Source organism: Arabidopsis thaliana, chromosome 4, assembly GCF_000001735.4.
Source record: "Arabidopsis thaliana chromosome 4, partial sequence".
Classification (NCBI taxonomy): Eukaryota; Viridiplantae; Streptophyta; class Magnoliopsida; order Brassicales; family Brassicaceae; genus Arabidopsis; species Arabidopsis thaliana.
In genome coordinates, this window is record NC_003075.7 from 6,520,734 (window position 1) to 6,537,722 (window position 16,989).

The 16,989-nt window shown below is 40.7% G+C and overlaps 2 protein-coding genes and 1 pseudogene across 3 annotated transcripts; all 3 read right to left on the reverse strand.

Annotated features, from left to right (window-relative positions):
* Positions 1-37: 37 nt before the first annotated feature.
* On the reverse strand, positions 38-2,281 carry MEE53 (Cysteine/Histidine-rich C1 domain family protein; the record flags this gene model as incomplete). Its single annotated transcript, NM_117124.2, has 1 exon — positions 38-2,281. The coding sequence occupies exon 1, from the start codon at positions 2,147-2,149 to the stop codon at positions 38-40; it is 2,112 nt and encodes a 703-aa protein (NP_192794.1). The 5' UTR covers positions 2,150-2,281.
* Positions 2,282-2,491: 210 nt separating this feature from the next.
* UBP9 (ubiquitin-specific protease 9) lies at positions 2,492-7,597 on the reverse strand. The gene is made up of 13 exons (NM_117125.4): positions 7,174-7,597; positions 6,689-6,901; positions 6,441-6,585; positions 6,235-6,294; positions 6,015-6,113; positions 5,386-5,763; positions 5,160-5,300; positions 4,912-5,082; positions 4,517-4,774; positions 4,262-4,416; positions 3,638-4,171; positions 3,275-3,545; positions 2,492-3,118 (listed from the first exon to the last, which is right to left on the reverse strand). The coding sequence occupies exons 1-13, from the start codon at positions 7,323-7,325 to the stop codon at positions 2,924-2,926; spliced, it is 2,772 nt and encodes a 923-aa protein (NP_192795.3). The 5' UTR covers positions 7,326-7,597; the 3' UTR covers positions 2,492-2,923.
* Positions 7,598-10,648: 3,051 nt separating this feature from the next.
* Positions 10,649-15,018, reverse strand: AT4G10580 (annotated as a pseudogene; the record flags this gene model as incomplete). The annotated part of the gene is made up of 1 exon: positions 10,649-15,018.
* Positions 15,019-16,989: the final 1,971 nt, after the last annotated feature.

A 16,989-nucleotide genomic window follows, 5' to 3' on the forward strand; every position in this document is an offset into this window, starting at 1 on the left:
TATTTGATAATAGTTTTTACAACCAGAGAAGTGTCCCTTAAAATATCAAGAAAGTAAAAATACAATCTGACGAACAATATATTGATCCAGACCACTCCAAACATATTTTGTATGGACAACGCTTCTCACAATAGCAGCAAATAGGTCGAGTCATATGATGATTATTGGACAGAACGTCTACCGTTTTCTCTAAATAAAATGAAGATGAACCATGCTTCATGTATAAGTCCCACCCAAGCAAACATTTAATGTGTAGAGTGAGACAACAGTACTCATCACACACATAAAACCGCTTTGTTGGATCTATTGTTCCCTCGCAAATTTCGCACCAATACGTTATGGTACTTGTCTCGTTCCCATAAAAAAGAGTGAGCACATGCTTATCATGCTTATACCTCACCTTTTGAGGTAAAGTAGCGCATACAAAACATAAAGCAAAGTCACACTCAATGCAATTGAATGTTTCATTTGTCCTAGCATATCTGCTCTCTTTGCAAACCGAACATCTTCTTGGATCCTCTTCAGGTTTGGATGTTAGGAATAAAGGATGCATATGGCTTTCATGGACTAGTGGCTCAGATGTTGTGGCGAACTGCACAGGTAGCTTGAAATCACATCCTTCTTTACCACACTCGTAGAAGAAACCGGCTGTCCACAACGAAGGGTAAGCTGCACACATAACCTCATGGTCTACAATATTGTCATATCCTAGACTGAGCATATGTGGATGTATAGGATGATAAATTTGGCGAAAAAGATTTGCACATTCTTCGTGGAGAATAAACTCACACTGCATGCATGAGTAGAAGTTACCAAAATAGATTGGCCTGATGCATGCTTGACACTCCTTGTTCTCATCGTAGTCTCTATTTATGTTGTCATCAAGTCTCAAATGATGATGTTGATGACTAAAATGTTGTATGATTCCATCGCTTATCTTGACAAATGGCTCAACTTCTTTAATTTCTTCTTCTTGCTCTCCCTCAAGTTCTTTACCATCCCACACATTTCTTTGTGTAGCACATTTTGAATGTGCTGCATAAAAACAACCCTCCTTGATGCAAGAATATCCCCCATAATCATTGTCGATGTTTTTTTGACAAACACCACAAGACAATCTTTCTTGGTCAAAAGAAGGGGTAAAAGAGATACGATGGTGATGCCGTGAGATCCTTATGACACGTGGTAAGTCGATACATCTTAGATGGACCACAAAGTCACAAGGGGGACACATATAAAGAGGAGATCTTGCATCAGCCAAGCCGCAAAGGTTGCAAGTTAAGAAAGCACGTCTTGGAAACAGAACAAGAGTATGCTCATGCCACTTCGGATGGTCTATAGATAAGACTGGTGGTTTCTTCGCACAAGCCATATTCATAGCATAATCACAGGACACGCAACAATAAATTACCTTTTCGAGATCATCATCGCAACAATAGCATTTCCTCTCTTTGCCTTCACTGAAAAAGACAAGCTGGAGAGAATGTTTTCGGTGGAGATGGTGTTTGATCTCATCCGGAGCCTGTTCATATTCTTCATGGTTCTTGCCGTTGCATCCTTTACAGCCAAAATAAGTAGCGTCTTCTCCTGTAAACTTGAATTTCACCCAGTTTCCAGGGAGACAATACCACTTACCCCAAGGCTGGAAATATTCACTCACATGAAAATTTCCTTTTTCCAATTCTACTAATAGTTGAGGACACAAGGAAATAAACTTCTCCGACTTTGAATTGATAGAGCTGACGAGGGAGAAGATTTGATAGATGAGGGACACGAGTTCTGGCTCTGGCTGACCGAATAATGTTTCACATAGAGGTCTATCGAGGTCCCACTCCACCTTCCTATTCGAATCCGAATCCGAATCCGTAGAAATGATTTGAGAAAGGAGTGATATGAGCTCCGACAGTGGGCTCAGCTCGGGATTTAAATCCATGGAGTCAAAGAGTGAGATTGCTTGAGTAACTAGTGACATGAACTCCGACTCTGGCTTCGGCTGTGAATGCAAATCCATTGAGCTGACCAGAGAGATTATTTGAGCAATGAGTGATATAATCTCCGAATGAGTAACTGAATTCCATTTCGAATCCAGAATCTTGGGAAGACTTATTAGTTGAGAAATGAGTGATATGAGCTCTAACTCTGAATCCATAGTGTTGCCGAGAGAAAATTGTTTCTGAGTGATATGAGAAAATATTTTTTTGCCAAAGCTTTGAAACTTACTGTCTCCCTCCACATGGGTTGTGACTCTTGTTCTCACGCTTTTCTATACTACCCATAACTTGCGGATCTTGCTTTAAACATTATATATAACAAGATAAGATTCAGATGCACAGATCAGATCGTGTAGATTGACTATGAAACATACAATAAATGTATAATCAGCAGCTCTGAGTAATTTACGTAGCGTTGTTCGTACTCGTTTTTGATCTGTCTACTAGTTGGTCTTTTTTCGGCTTTCGGTTTTATATTGTTGTGTTAGCGTAATGGTAAGTGCCTCAGTGGAAAACTTCACTATAAATGTGACTATGGTTAATGAGCATTAGTCATTTTCCTCATAGCCATAGCTACACAAGTTATTTTTTTCAGCTCAATAATATCAATAGGTTCCAAAAGAACAAACATCTTCTTGGTGTTGAAAATCACAATGAAGGATATAACTATATCTCTACACTTCTAAAGCAGTTCATCACTTGATTTACTACCAAAAAATTACCTCCTCACCTAGAAAATTCGTAAACCAAATAATTTCCGTGACCTATTACCCCAAATTTCCACAGAGATCTGCCATAATAACATCATTAAAGCTGAAGCAGAACCCTCCAACCGAACCACCAACTTCAAAATCAAGAAAGAATAGAGGTGTCATCACCTGACATGAGAGTGAGGGAGAGACAGATGCTTCTTTGAGAAAAATGCATCAACGTCATGATGCTTTGTCATTATGAGAATTTAGGCATGAATAATCCATATCAGTCGACATCTCAGCTGTTTGTGTCTCTGTTTCACTTCTCACTCTTCGGTAGAAAAGAACATATGCAGCTGAGTTTCTGATTTCAGATTCATTTACAGATGACACATGACTGTCGTCGAAATGGTACCATTTGTTGTCATCAATCAACTGCATGAAAATTGACACATAATGATCAAATAAAGAACTCACAGAAGATCTAGTGGCAAGCACAATGGGACAACTGTCGAGTGGATATATATTATATAAGTCTATAATATGATGAATTAAGATTATGATGCAGTGAGACCAAATGAAGTCACCAACCTTAGCGTAGGCAGTGTAGTGGCCACCACCAAGTCCACCGTAATGATTACTAACGGCATACAGTTCATAAAGATATGACTGGCCATTCTTGTTTTTCACATACTTGCTCAAGTCTAGATCATGAACTGGGAAATTCACAAACGTATCAATCTTGTTCTTCAGATATCTGCTGTAAGTGAACCTTTTTAAATGAAACACAAGAATATCTGGTAACTTCCACAGGTCTAGCTTTTTGTTCGCTTGTCTGTGTTCTTTGCAGCTCGGACAAAACCTGATTCAGAACCGTAAGAAAGAGGGTCAAAGCTAAATCTTAAAATGAATATATCAGTCCATGTGATTTTAAGTTCAGGCTACGAGTTATACCACATGTCATCTGGTCCCAGAGGTTCTTCTGCTAAAAAAGCCTCCAAACACGAAAACAGGGATATCGATTCTTGCCTTGTCTTCTTTGCAGAGAAACTTGTTTTATGAACCTCTGGAAGATCACTCAAGTAGCTGGAATCATATCTTTCATGCTCACCCTCATTCCACTCGACTAAAACTCTTGTAACGGTACCCGGGCTTATAGAAGATTCAGACTGCAGTGGTTTAATGTTCAAACCACGTTCATCTGTCAAGAATATCCTGAAGGATAACTCTCTATCAGATGCATTGTCTATCTCGGTATCTGGGGATGATAAAATTCCGGATGCTTGGTCAACAGTAGCATCAGCAAGGTGGCCATTATCACTTCCGTTATGAATCTTAGATGGGGCATGGACCTTGTGCAGAGGCGACAAAAATCCAGAGATAACTGCATCAATGTCAGTTCCACTTAGTGGTTCTGTGTTGACATAAGTCACAAAAGGAGTTCCAAAAAGCTTCACGTCGCTGCCTCTAACACTATCCAGAACAGCCCTGTGGAACCCAATAATTAAGATTCATAAAGCTTAACAAGAGGACTGAAGAAGAGTTCTTGAGTAACAAATAAAACCAAAACATGGTTACCTTTCCTGCCCTCCATGAAGAATTTCGAGTTTTGCTTTTCTTGATCCTTTCGGAATCTGATTCAACCGATACGCCACAATATGCTCATCATCTTTTATCGCACTCAGTGAATCCAGGGGAATCTCAAAATATCTAAAGATCTTGTGATCATATACCTGAGAGGAAAATTACACACAATCTTCAGGGATTTCAGCCCCAAAAAAAAGGATGGAGAAAAAATATTAATACAAGAAAGGAACAAGCCAAAAATCATACCTCTGCAAGTAAAAGACTCTCATCTTCAGCTAAACAACAAGCAGTACCTAATGCGGTAATGAGATCTCTAATAGATCCCTGTTTAGGCACTATTACTGTGTATGGCATCGGAAGACGACTTCCATCGCAATAAAACACCGTAATTGTCATGGATCGCGTAAGTGTTGATGGCAAAGGTACAGACAAGTACATGAAGGGATCAAAAGTGATTGATATTTTTCCGCAAACTGGACAAACCAGAGTTGACTTGTATTGGCCCTGAAAGAAGTTGAACACCTCATAAGAACTGGTCGGGAAAATAAAATAGAGAAACTTGTAGTACTTGTATAAAAAACTACAACCAGATGAACATTCAATGGAAGAAGCGATTAGGAAACGGTAAGAGAGAGACTTACTTGACAGACGTCAACTATTACAGAATCATTTCGGGCCTTATGATAATTCCAAAGCTCTTCAGCAACTTCATCATCCGGACGACTGTCAGAATCTTTAAGTTCGATGTAAGGTTTTCGTTTGACCTTATTCAAATCTTCATGCAGCCCATCTAATAAGAAAGCAAGCAGTTCCTAAGACAACAACAATGTCAGGAACAAAGAATCTGATTAATTATGCACCATCATACAGATTAGAGGAAATGACTAACTTGAGAATCATGCTGATTGTAACCACTAAACTGTGGGGCAAATCTAGCCAATTTCGTCTTAAAAGCGCGTGGTGCAACTGCATTCCTTCCTGATGACCATAATTTCTTCAACAAATCACCAAACGCGATAGCAAGCTCACCCTGAAAATTAAGAGTTAGAATTATATTCAGAATGCATGTGAGTACCATCACGAGGAAATAGAACATGTAAGTATCAAGCACTTACACACATTCCCAAAGGATTATCTCTATTTATGTCGTCACTGTAATCTTGCAAGAAGTATTCAACAATTGGAGGTGTGTGGGCCAAACACTGAAGAGCGCTATTCATAAAGCAGGTATTTCCCAAATTACTCAATCCTGCTAATCCTCCCTTTTCTCCTTTTCCAAGAATACTCAAAGAATCTCTGCCGTCGTCTTCAGAAGTTATTCTCGGAAAGAGACTAAAGTTGGACGTAGTGGAATGACCATTTGATAGGGTAGGCCCCCCAGCAATTGTAACAATCGACCTTGAAGGTTCCAGAGGTACCAGAGCTAACTCATTTCCTGTCGAGCTCATAGCAGATTGAGAGGAGGAAGACAACCCATCAACTTCAACAAGAATCTGCATGGAATGCGCCAGTCAATGTCAAACAAAGAGACGAACATTGATATCATGTGAGTTAAATGGGATTCGGTTTGTGTCGATAAAAGAACTCAAGAGGCATGCATTATCCAACAGTAAAATATTTGTCAACAAAGATTCAAGACAATGACCCAAAATCAAGCATTATTACAAACTGAAGTCCAAGTGACAAAGGTGATTCGTCAATATTTGTCAATATACATATCACAGACAGTTCTCTAGATACTTACATCTTGGTCCATATGAAGGCTTGACTCTTCCAGGCTCTTGTAAGATAAAGGATCCAACAGTCCGTTTTTCCTCTTATCGAAGTAATCCCAGATATGAGCCTGCTTATAAAAAAAATTATCAATGTGAGGCAAAGCTGCAAAGAGCACGACTTCATAACGAAACAATGCGTTTTTCATCAGCAAAAACTAGAAATAGAAATGAAACATCTCAAAAACACACCTTTTCTTGCGGTACCCCTGTCATAGCACAAACCTTCTCATAAAGTTCCCTTATAGAGGCCTGAAACACGAACAACCCATGTAAGAAAGGGACCAAAGTGGGGCCTAACAGTTTAAACACAAAGATTCATTGGCTATGCATAAGCACCATAAGTAGGTCGTAGCAAAACAAAGAGCCTGAGTAGTATGATCGGGGCCACCTAATACCTGTTTTCCCAACCGTATTACAGTTCTACTTTCATCTCGTCCGTCTGTCAACATAAGGCAGAGTGGATAAACCTCTACACTATAACTCCTTGTATAAAAGCCTTGACAGATCAACTTCCTTTCTATCGGAGGACCTCCGCTATACCTGCAAGAGACATAAGACCAGGTATATAAACAAAGAAATTAAATGAAACAATCATGCAGCAAAACCTGGACCTTGTCCCAATCAGAAAGAACCAAAAGCTCACCATTCAACAAGTCTTTTCCAAACTTGTTTAGGAACTAAAACGTAGTCCTCCCCTTCCACCAGCAATCTACGAAGTTGTGGATCATTAATGTCGCTATCACTTTCGATAATATCATGGTTATCAATCGGTCCAGGCCTCGGAGCTTCCGAAGACTCTCCAGTTGAACATTCATTAGCCGAATTCTCAACATATTCCTGCCAGCTTGTATACCACCTACACTAACACAAACGTTAATTACGATAATTCCTTACCTAATCTTACAATCTATAGAATTCAACAAACCATCAAACAATAGATCAAGACTATCCAAAACACAGATACCAAAAAAGGAAAATCTACACATAGATTTGAACAGAGAAGCATTACATTCAATCATGCAATGATGCTAATTGGATCAAGATTCACAAAGATCGGAACAGAGAAGCATTGATTCATGGAATGATACTAAACTGGATCATCATCAAGTAAGTAAGTAACGAGAGAACCTTTTAGAGATGACAAAATACAAGTTGCCTTGTTTCAAATTATCCTCCGATTCGCTAGTAAGCTCCGATACAATCCGTTTCTCTTCCTCAGGAGTAAAAGGCAAATCACAGACTCCGTTTTCTAACATGAAATCGGAATTAGGGATCGTCATCTTCGAAGAGGAGCCCCCAATTTCAAACGAAATCAGAGAGAATTTGAAGGAACCCTAAATTGGAGGAGAAGAAGGAAGAAGAGAGTCAGAGAAATGTCTTGTTGGTTGGATTCACGATTTCCAATTAACAATGGCCAATTTCCAAAGAAGTAACAATTTCTTTTCTTGTAAACAATGAATTAGTGTAGTTTTAATTGCGAGACCCTCTTTGTTTAATGATAGCCTTAACGTAATTATATCTGTGTTTTTTTGCTACCAACCAGGCAACCATGAACCATTGCCAATACAGTATACACCATTTGAGTATAGTTTTAGCATCAAACTTTTACCTAATACTCCCTTTGTCCTTTTTTTTTTTTAAGAAAAACAAATTATTTCAAAAAAATTGAGTTTTTAGGTTTTCAATGCAATAATTATTAGTTATAATTGATAACTTGTAAACTTCAATACAAATTATTAAATATTATTGGTTTAGAGTTCTTAAAAATTGTAAATCACAAAAAATAATACATTTAAAACAACATTTAATACGTTTTCTTAATATTTGTATTTTTCCTAAAAGATCAAACAAAAAGGAACAGAAGCATAATAAAAATACAATTTTCTATTACTAAACTATTTATTTAATATTTTTATTTTATTTGATCATTTTGATAAATATTACTATTTTATAATTAATTATTAGTTAATATAATGTAAAAATAGATAAATTAAAAATGATTAATTAAATATATTCTTTATTAAAGTGATGAATTAAAATTTTATTTTACAATTACATTACTTATTATTGTTATATTAAGCTTTCGGATATCAGTATAAATAAAATGTTTCAAACATATTAAATAGAAAATACCAAATAGATTTGTTTCTTCTCAAAAATATGGCCACAACCACAAAGTTCATCAAACACATCATGTTTCCTTTGTTGTTATTAACTTATTATTCGTGTAATCGTGTTCATTGTGTTTCCATTTACAAACGTGATGCTTTTCAAAGACATATACCATTTTACACGGAGACAACTGATGTGGACTTCTGCTTGAAATACATTGGATTCGTTAAACTTACGGGATGTTTAATATTAAATTTTGGCTGACAACTTTTTTATAATGATCTTTTTTGTATACTAATACGTAGAATTGTAACTTGAAATAATTAATACAGTTTTTGAATTTTTTATAATAATTTCATCATTTTCTAAAATGAATGAAAAGAGAAAAAGAGCAAAGGTACATCTAGAAATATTTAAATGTTTGTGAAACAACTTGACCCATTTTTTTTTTTTAAATATAATTAAATATTCTCATAAATATTTAATTAAACCAACTAATAACATAATAATTAAACTGCAAGTCAAAAATACTATTTTATGAATAAATAAATAAATCGACCAACAAAACCAAGAATAACTGACAATCCTAACCGGGTTCCAATAACCAAAAACACCAAAAATAAAACAAACGAGTTCCTAGATCATCCTCTCTTCCTTGTTATGATTCCACGATCACACTTTATCTTTACATGCATCAACAACACAATGAGATGCGTAAGTATTATCATAAATACTTAGTGAGGCGATACTCCCATCTACGAACTATACACACAAGCAAATACAAAGGTATAATCACGAATACAATACAAACAAACCAGTCATTGAACAATTCACCCAAAACACATTCACAACACTTACATATCATCACACAAAACAAATCACACAACCCAATCGCTTAGATAAGCTCATGGTCACGCACTCACCTTAACAAATTGATTCTAATAGCAATTAAACCCAGGAGAGACTCTCCTTGCGTCGGAAACAGTCCAGAAACGTCCTACAACAAGTCCACAACCAAAAGCAACCTTGAAGCAAACTGGACAGGAAAACACCAGAAACAAACAGTCTCAAAGACGAAACCCTAAAATACAAGCTAACCGTTAACTATTCAATCGCTCCGGTAAAATCCTAGCTGCAGACGTCACAAAGCTGCCCACAAAATCTCGTGCCGATCGGAAAACAGACGAGACCACGATCTCAGTTTCAATCTCCGCTGGTCCTAATTCGCGTCTGAGAAAACGTGTCTCACGAAACTGCGAATAACTCAACCAATTTTAATCCAAATTCAATTCTGTAAACTGGAGAATAACGATAAAGGATTTGGGAATAACTCTACCAAATTTTGTTACCTTTTACCACGATTTGATATGACGAAACTGATTTCTCCCAAACCCTAACGATTCTGCTCATTCTCCTTTTCTCTCTTTTTCTCCTTTATAAAACGAAAAGTGGCTAACTAAAGCCCTAATTTCGAGTTTCCTTCTTTTATAGGCACACTCTAGGGTTTCCAATTAACCCAACCAATTAAACCGGATGATTTAAAAACAAATCCTAACCGATTTTCTGGTTCACGGGCGTTACAATTCTCCCCCACTAACATAGATTCGTCTTCGAATCTAGCTTCACCCTTCCACTCCGAGGAACTCCGTGCAACCATCACTACAGTCTGCATTCCCTCCAACCAGACCCCCTCTAGGTCTCTCTATCCAGTCGATATACTCACGATTTACTAGTCATTGTTGCTCACAACTTACTCTCCACTCTCAGACCGCAATCTTCGAGCATAAACCGTCACTCTCAGGCCTCGGCCTACGGTATCTCGGATATCACACATATTATCTTCCCCACTCAAAGTCAAACCCTGAGTTGTGTCGGCTCACTCTCAGCCACAAAGTCATCGAGTTACGACACTTGGAGAAAATAATACCACAAAACTCGCTCTCGGATCGTCACCCTAAAGCGTGCTCTCGGATCGTCACCCGAAGCCACCGTACCCCTCGTACTCTAAAGACACCATGTCCCTCGAGTTACCGGTACCTTAGGAGCATACCCCGCTCCTCACGAGTCGTTGGGACCCTCATTTCCTTCGAGCAACAATACTAAACGCTTCCGAGCATATCTCCAGACTCTCTCATGGATTCGCGTAAGACACCTCTATGCCTCACCATCCATCATACCCCCTCAAAAATATCCTTATGACCAACTCCCGGCCATCTCGTAAACACACCTTTCTCTTATGTTGTTTACTCAAACTTTCCAAAAATAGACAAGTCCTTTCTAGGAAACTTTCCATTTTTGGAAACCGCACAACACAATCTTAAATAAGACAACTCAAGTCAAATCCAAGAAAAAAATACTCATCTTATTAATCATCAACTGTCATGATCGTTACAACTCCAAACGAAAATACAAATGAAAGAGAAATAAGAACAACAACTCAAAAGCTCAAAAACTCAACAACACTGAAACTGGAAACCAAGGAAAGGCAAACTCATGCAGCAACCTGCTTCTCGAACCACTTCTTGAACCTTGCCTTCATCCTCGCCTCTGGCTCCCAAGTCTCCTCTGTCACACCATCGCAGTCCCACAGGACTTTGATCAAAGGAATCTTCTTCTGCCGAAGTTCCTTGATCCTCCTCTCGAGAACTCTCACTGGTCTCGCCTCCAAAGTCATGTTGGGCTGAAGATCCTCTGGAATCTTAGCCAACGCCTCATCATCCTTGTGAAGACACTTCCTCAGCATCGACACATGAAAGACCTTGTGAAACGCACGCATAACATCAGGCAACTCTAACCTGTATGCCACTGGTTCCACCCTCTCAACAATCTTGAACGGACCCATGTACCTCGGACTCAACTTAGTCTCTGAGATAGACCTGTTCGGACCTCGCAACATGGCCATCTTAAGATACACTCTGTCCCCAACCTCAAACTCAAGCTCTCTCCTCCTCTTGTCAGCATAACTCCGTTGTCGATCCTGAGCTTCCTTCATGTTCAGCTTAAGAACCCGGATCCTCTCTGTGGTCTCCTGAACATAATCTGCACCATATATGCTCCTCTCCCCCACTTGGGTCCAGCATAACGGTGTCCTGCATGGCCTCCCGTACAACGCTTCAAAAGGAGCCATCCCAATACTCGCCTGATAGCTATTGTTATAAGCAAACTCTACCAGACTCAAGTGATCCGCCCAATGACCTCCCCAATCCAAGACACACATCCGCAACATATCCTCAAGCGTCTAAATAGTCCTCTCAGATTGCCCATCTGTTTGTGGATGATAAGCCGTGCTCATCTGCACCTTAGTACCCATCTCTGCCTGAAAGACTCTCCAAAATGCAGAAGTAAACTTGGAATCCCTGTCTGACACAATACTCACAGGTACTCCATGCAACTTCACGATCTCGCTCACAAATTTCTTAGCCAACACCGCCGCTCCATCGGTTTTTCTGATGGCCAGAAAATGTGCTGACTTAGTCAGACGGTCCACGATCACCCAAATAGCATCTTTGGTTCGCGATACACGCAACCCAACCACCAAATCCATCGTGATAAAATCCCACTTCCACTCAGGAATGGGTAAACTCTGCAACATGCCACCTAGCACCTGATGCTCAGCCTTAACTAACTGGCAAACATCGCACTCTGCAACCCAATTAGCTACATCCATCTTCATCCCGACCCACTGATAGTACCGCTTGAGGTCTCGGTACATCTTAGTCGCTCCTGGATGAATGGAAAACATGCTCGCATGAGCCTCACTCAAGATCTCCCGTCGCAACTACTCATCCTTAGGCACACAAACTCGCCCATGCACAAGGATAGTCCCATTAGCTGCAAACTGATACTTAGAGCCCTCTGCCTTATAAGCCGCACTCAACCCCTCATCCTTCTTCTGAGCCAACCGAACTCTAGTCAGAAGATCTGCTCGATCCACAGCTTCCAATCCTAATGGCTCTCGTGCCACAGCACACAACCGCAAAGCACCAATCTCACTCACCAAGACCTCAACACTCTGCCCTAGAGCCGCGCCCACGCGCTTACGGCTCAACGCGTCTACAACCACATTAGCCTTACCGGGATGGTAAGCTATCTCCAAATCATAATCAGCCACCAACTCCATCCATCGCCTCTGCCTCAGGTTCAGCTCTGGCTGAGTGAAGATATATTTCAAACTCTTATGATCCGTGAACACCTGCACTTTCCCGCCATAAAGATAAGACCTCCAAATCTTCAAGGCAAAGATTACTGCAGCCATCTCCAAATCGTGAGTAGGATAGTTGCCCTCATGCTTCATCAACTGTCGTGATGCATAAGCAATAACCTTCCCATGCTGCATTAGAACACAACCCAAACCAACTCTCGAGGCATCAGTATACACCATATAAGGTTGTCCATGCTCTGGCAATGCTAACACTGGTGTACTCGTCAACATCTCCTTCAGGCTCACGAAACCCTCCTCGCACTCCTGTGACCACACAAAAGGAACATCCTTCCCTGTCAGCTTAGTCATCGGCTGTGCCATACTCGCAAACCCCTTGACGAACCTCCTGTAATACCCTGCCCACCCAAGAAAACTCCTGATCTCAGTGGCATTCGTCGGTCTAGGCCAATCTCTGATAGCCTCAATCTTCTCTGGATCCACTGAAACTCCCTCTGCAGAAACAATGTGACCCAGAAAACCCATTTCTCTCTGCCAGAAACTGCACTTACTCAACTTAGCGAACAACTTCTGCTCCCGCAGCTTCTCCATCACTCTCCTCAGATGTACCTCCTGCTCCTCAGGACTTTTAGAATATACCAGAATGTCATCAATAAAGATGATCACAAACTCATCCAAAAACTCCTGGAACACGCTGTTCATCAACCTCATGAACACTGCAGGTGCATTAGTCAACCCGAAAGGCATCACCACAAACTCAAAATGTCCATATCTCGTCCTGAAAGCAGTCTTGCGAACATCTGCCTCCGCTATCGGGATCTGGTGATAACCCGACGTCAAATCGATTTTGGAGAAACAAGTAGCACCCCTCAACTGATCCAACAACTCATCGATCCTTGGCAAAGGGTACCTGTTCTTCACAGTGACCCGGTTCAACTCCCGGTAGTCAATACATAAGCGGAAACTCCCGTCCTTCTTCTTCACAAATAACACCGGCGCTCCCCAAGGTGAAGTACTAGGACGAATGAATCCCTTACCCAACAAATCCTTTAGCTGCTTCTTTAGCTCTGCCATCTCTGCTGGAGCCATCCTGTAGGGTGCCTTAGACAACGGCGCTGTCCCTGGTTCCAACTCAATCGTGAAAGGATCAGACTGTGATGGTGGTAATCCCTGCAACGATTGAAACACATCCTGGAACTCCTGAACAACCCGAATGTCGCTCACTGCTACCTGCCCCACAGACTCCGGCATAGATATCGTCACCAGGTAAGCCTCGCAGCCCTTCTCGATCATTTTCTCTGCCTGCACTGCTGAGATGACGAGACTCCCTGAGATAGGTCTCACTCCCTGATAAACCAACCTTCCCTCTGGCCGCTCAAAAAAAACTCTCCCACGGTGCCAGTCAAGATGTACTCTGTAATAATCCAACCAATCCATTCCCAGAATAACATCATACAACTCTACAGGGCTGATAATCAAATCTGCTGGCATTGACTCCCCTGCAATCTGAATATCTACACCCTTCGCTCTCCCCAGAACCGCTAGAAACTGCCCTCCAGCATCCTTGACGTGGAGATGTCCCCTCTCCCTGCAGTGGTAGCACTCCCTCGTCTAAGCTCGCTGCGTGCAATCCGCCACCTTGTGGTCAAGGCTCCCACAAGAAAAACATCGTGCACGACCACCCTGTCCAGCTCTGGAAGGATGATCCCACTTCCTCTTCTGCCCCTGTGCAGGCTTGCCGCCCTTGCTAGGTGTCACCTGCTGCTGAGTCTTCTTCGGTTGTACCACTGGACTCACTCCCACCACCTGCCTCTGAAAGTCCTCCTCGACCTCAGCAGCCGTCTCCACCAGTGCCGCCTTCGTGGCGTACTGCGACACTCTACACCGCACTCTCAAATCCGGTCGAAGTCCCCTCAAGAACCTCCTCATCTGGGCCTGGTCATCCTCCATGCCCTGACCCGCATACGCTAAGAGTCGGTCAAACTCAGCTCAAGAAAACGTGCCTCCATACGGTCGAGCGCCTCCTGCGGAAAGTACTTGGCCTTAAACTCAGCCACGAAATCTGCCCAAGACATATCCGTCTGCCTCCTCCTGGCAGTCACACTCCGCCACCACAAATGTGCATCCCCCTCTAGAAAATGCACTGCTAGATCTACCCGATACTCCGCCGGGCATCTGCTCGAACCGAAGTTCCGTCCAACCCGCGACCTCCAACTGTCGGCCTCCTCAGGACTAGTACCACCAGAAAAATAACCGGTGTCAATCCTCTGCAACTGCTCCATCATCCTCAAATAAGAAAGAACCTCCTCAGCAACCGCAGCCCGCTGCTGCACCTCCGCCACTCGTGGCGCAACTGGAGTCTCCACTGGTACCACACCTGGTAACCGCTCCAACAACTGCCTCAACAGGCCCGCCAAACCAACCTCTGGAACCTGGGCTCCTCCAGCTGCGGCACCCATCACTCCTGGGCCCTCAGCACCAACGGCATGCACACCGGTACCGACACCAGCTCCACCAGCCCCCACTCCGGTTGCACCAGCTATATCGGCACCAAGACCGTTCCTAACCCCGGGCTCCACAAACTCAGGCTGCGAACCCACACTCTGCTCAACTTTGGCACTGTGGCCATCACTCTCGCCGGTACCCTTGAGGACTCGTCCCCTACCGCGACCACGACTACGAACTCCAGCTCCTCTAACCATCTGCGCTACTCAAGAACAAATGGCTAAGAAACTAAAACAAACGAATATATCACAAACAACTTACCGTGGAATCTCATTTAAGGCTCGGAGAAGATGATGCTAGGACTCCAACAACACACAATTGACTAAACACTCCATAATCAATCCTCAATATGCTAACACCCTAGCTCATCCCACATCAATCAACAGGAAAATAATTCATCAATTAATTTTTCTACACATCCTAGAACCGTAATCGCTCTGATACCAAATTGAAACAACCCGACCCATTTTTTTTTTAAAAAATATAATCAAATATTCCCACAAAATATCTAATTAAACCAACCAATAACATAATAATTAAAGCGCAAGTCAAAAATACTATTTTATGAATAAATAAATAATTCGACCAACAAAACCAAGAATAACTGACAATCCTAACCGGGTTCCAATAACCAAAAACACCAAAAATAAAACAAACGAGTTCCTAGATCATCCTCTCTTCCTTGCCATGATTCCACGATCACACTTTATCTTTACATGCATCAACAACACAATGAGATGCGTAAGTATTATCATAAATACTTAGTGAGGCGATACTCCCATCTACGAGCTATACACACAAGCAAATACAAAGGTATAATCACGAATACAATACAAACAAACCAGTCATTGAACAATTCACCCAAAACACATTCACCACACTTACATATCATCACACAAAACAAATCACACAACCCAATCGCTTAGATAAGCTCATGGTCACGCACTCACCTTAACAAGATTCTAATAGCAATTGAACCCAGGAGAGACTCTCCTTGCGTCTGAAACAGTCCAGAAACGTCCTACAACAAGTCCACAACCAAAAGCAACCTTGAAGCAAACTGGACAGGAAAACACCAGAAACAAGCAGTCTCAAAAACGAAACCCTAAAATACAAGCTAACCGTTAACAATTCAATCGCTCCGGTGAAATCCTAGCTGCAGACGTCACAAAGCTGCCCACAAAATCTCGTGCCGATCGGAAAACAGACGAGACCACGATCTCAGTTTCAATCTCCGCTGGTCCTAATTCGCGTCTGAGAAAACGTGTCTCACGAAACTGCGAATAACTCAACCAATTTTAATCCAAATTCAATTCTGTAAACTGGAGAATAACAATAAAGGACTTGGAAATAACTCTACCAAATTTCGTTGCCTTTTACCACGATTTGATATGACGAAACTGATTTCTCCCAAACCCTAACGATTCTGCTCATTCTCTTTTTCTCTCTTTTTCTCCTTTATAAAACGAAAAGTGGCTAACTAAAGCCCTAATTTCGAATTTCCTTCTTTTATAGGCACACTCTAGGGTTTCCAATTAACCCAACCAATTAAACCGGATGATTTAAGAACAAACCCTAACCGATTTTCCGGTTCACGGGCGTTACAGTTTGGAACAGAAATATTTAATAGAAATAAAAGAAAGTATCTCTAATAAAATTGGGTAAATATATAAGATGAAAAAAGGAAAGCAATCTCTTGTGAAAAATAAAATATTAACTAAATGGAACATTGCTGATTTTTTGAATAATTAGAAATTTTTTTATCTTATTAAGTTAAAATTTATTTTAATATCTACATATACATTTTTGTAACCATTTTGTGGAATAAATCCTGGAGTTGGGACTTATTTACAATGCTTGCCACTGGCATTTATTATTTAGTTAAAAAAATTAAAAAAGATATTAACCAAACTATATCTTGCCTAATTTGTTTCTAAAAATCTCTACACAATCTTTTCATATATCTTTTTGAAAAAAAATCGTGAATTTTACTTCACAAAATATGCATAAATCCAATTTATAGCAAATATTTATATTAACATTTTGCATAGCAATAAAAATACTAATTTATAATAATTAAAATATTCACATAAAAAATCATATACACATACAGGAAAAAAAACTATATTTATCATCACTTAAACCGTTCTTTTATTTAAATTAAAAGC

What these genes read in the sequence shown, in the direction of transcription:
- UBP9 (NM_117125.4), bottom strand. Translation starts at nt 7,325, where the DNA reads ATGACGATCCCTAATTCCGATTTCATGTTAGAAAACGGAGTCTGTGAT. An exon ending in TATTTTGTCATCTCTAAAAG is followed by an intron (nt 6,902 to 7,173) that starts GTTCTCTCGTTA and finishes GTGTTAGTGTAG; the next exon opens with GTGGTATACAAGCTGGCAGG. An exon ending in AGAGTCTTTTACTTGCAGAG is followed by an intron (nt 4,417 to 4,516) that starts GTATGATTTTTG and finishes TTTTCCTCTCAG; the next exon opens with GTATATGATCACAAGATCTT.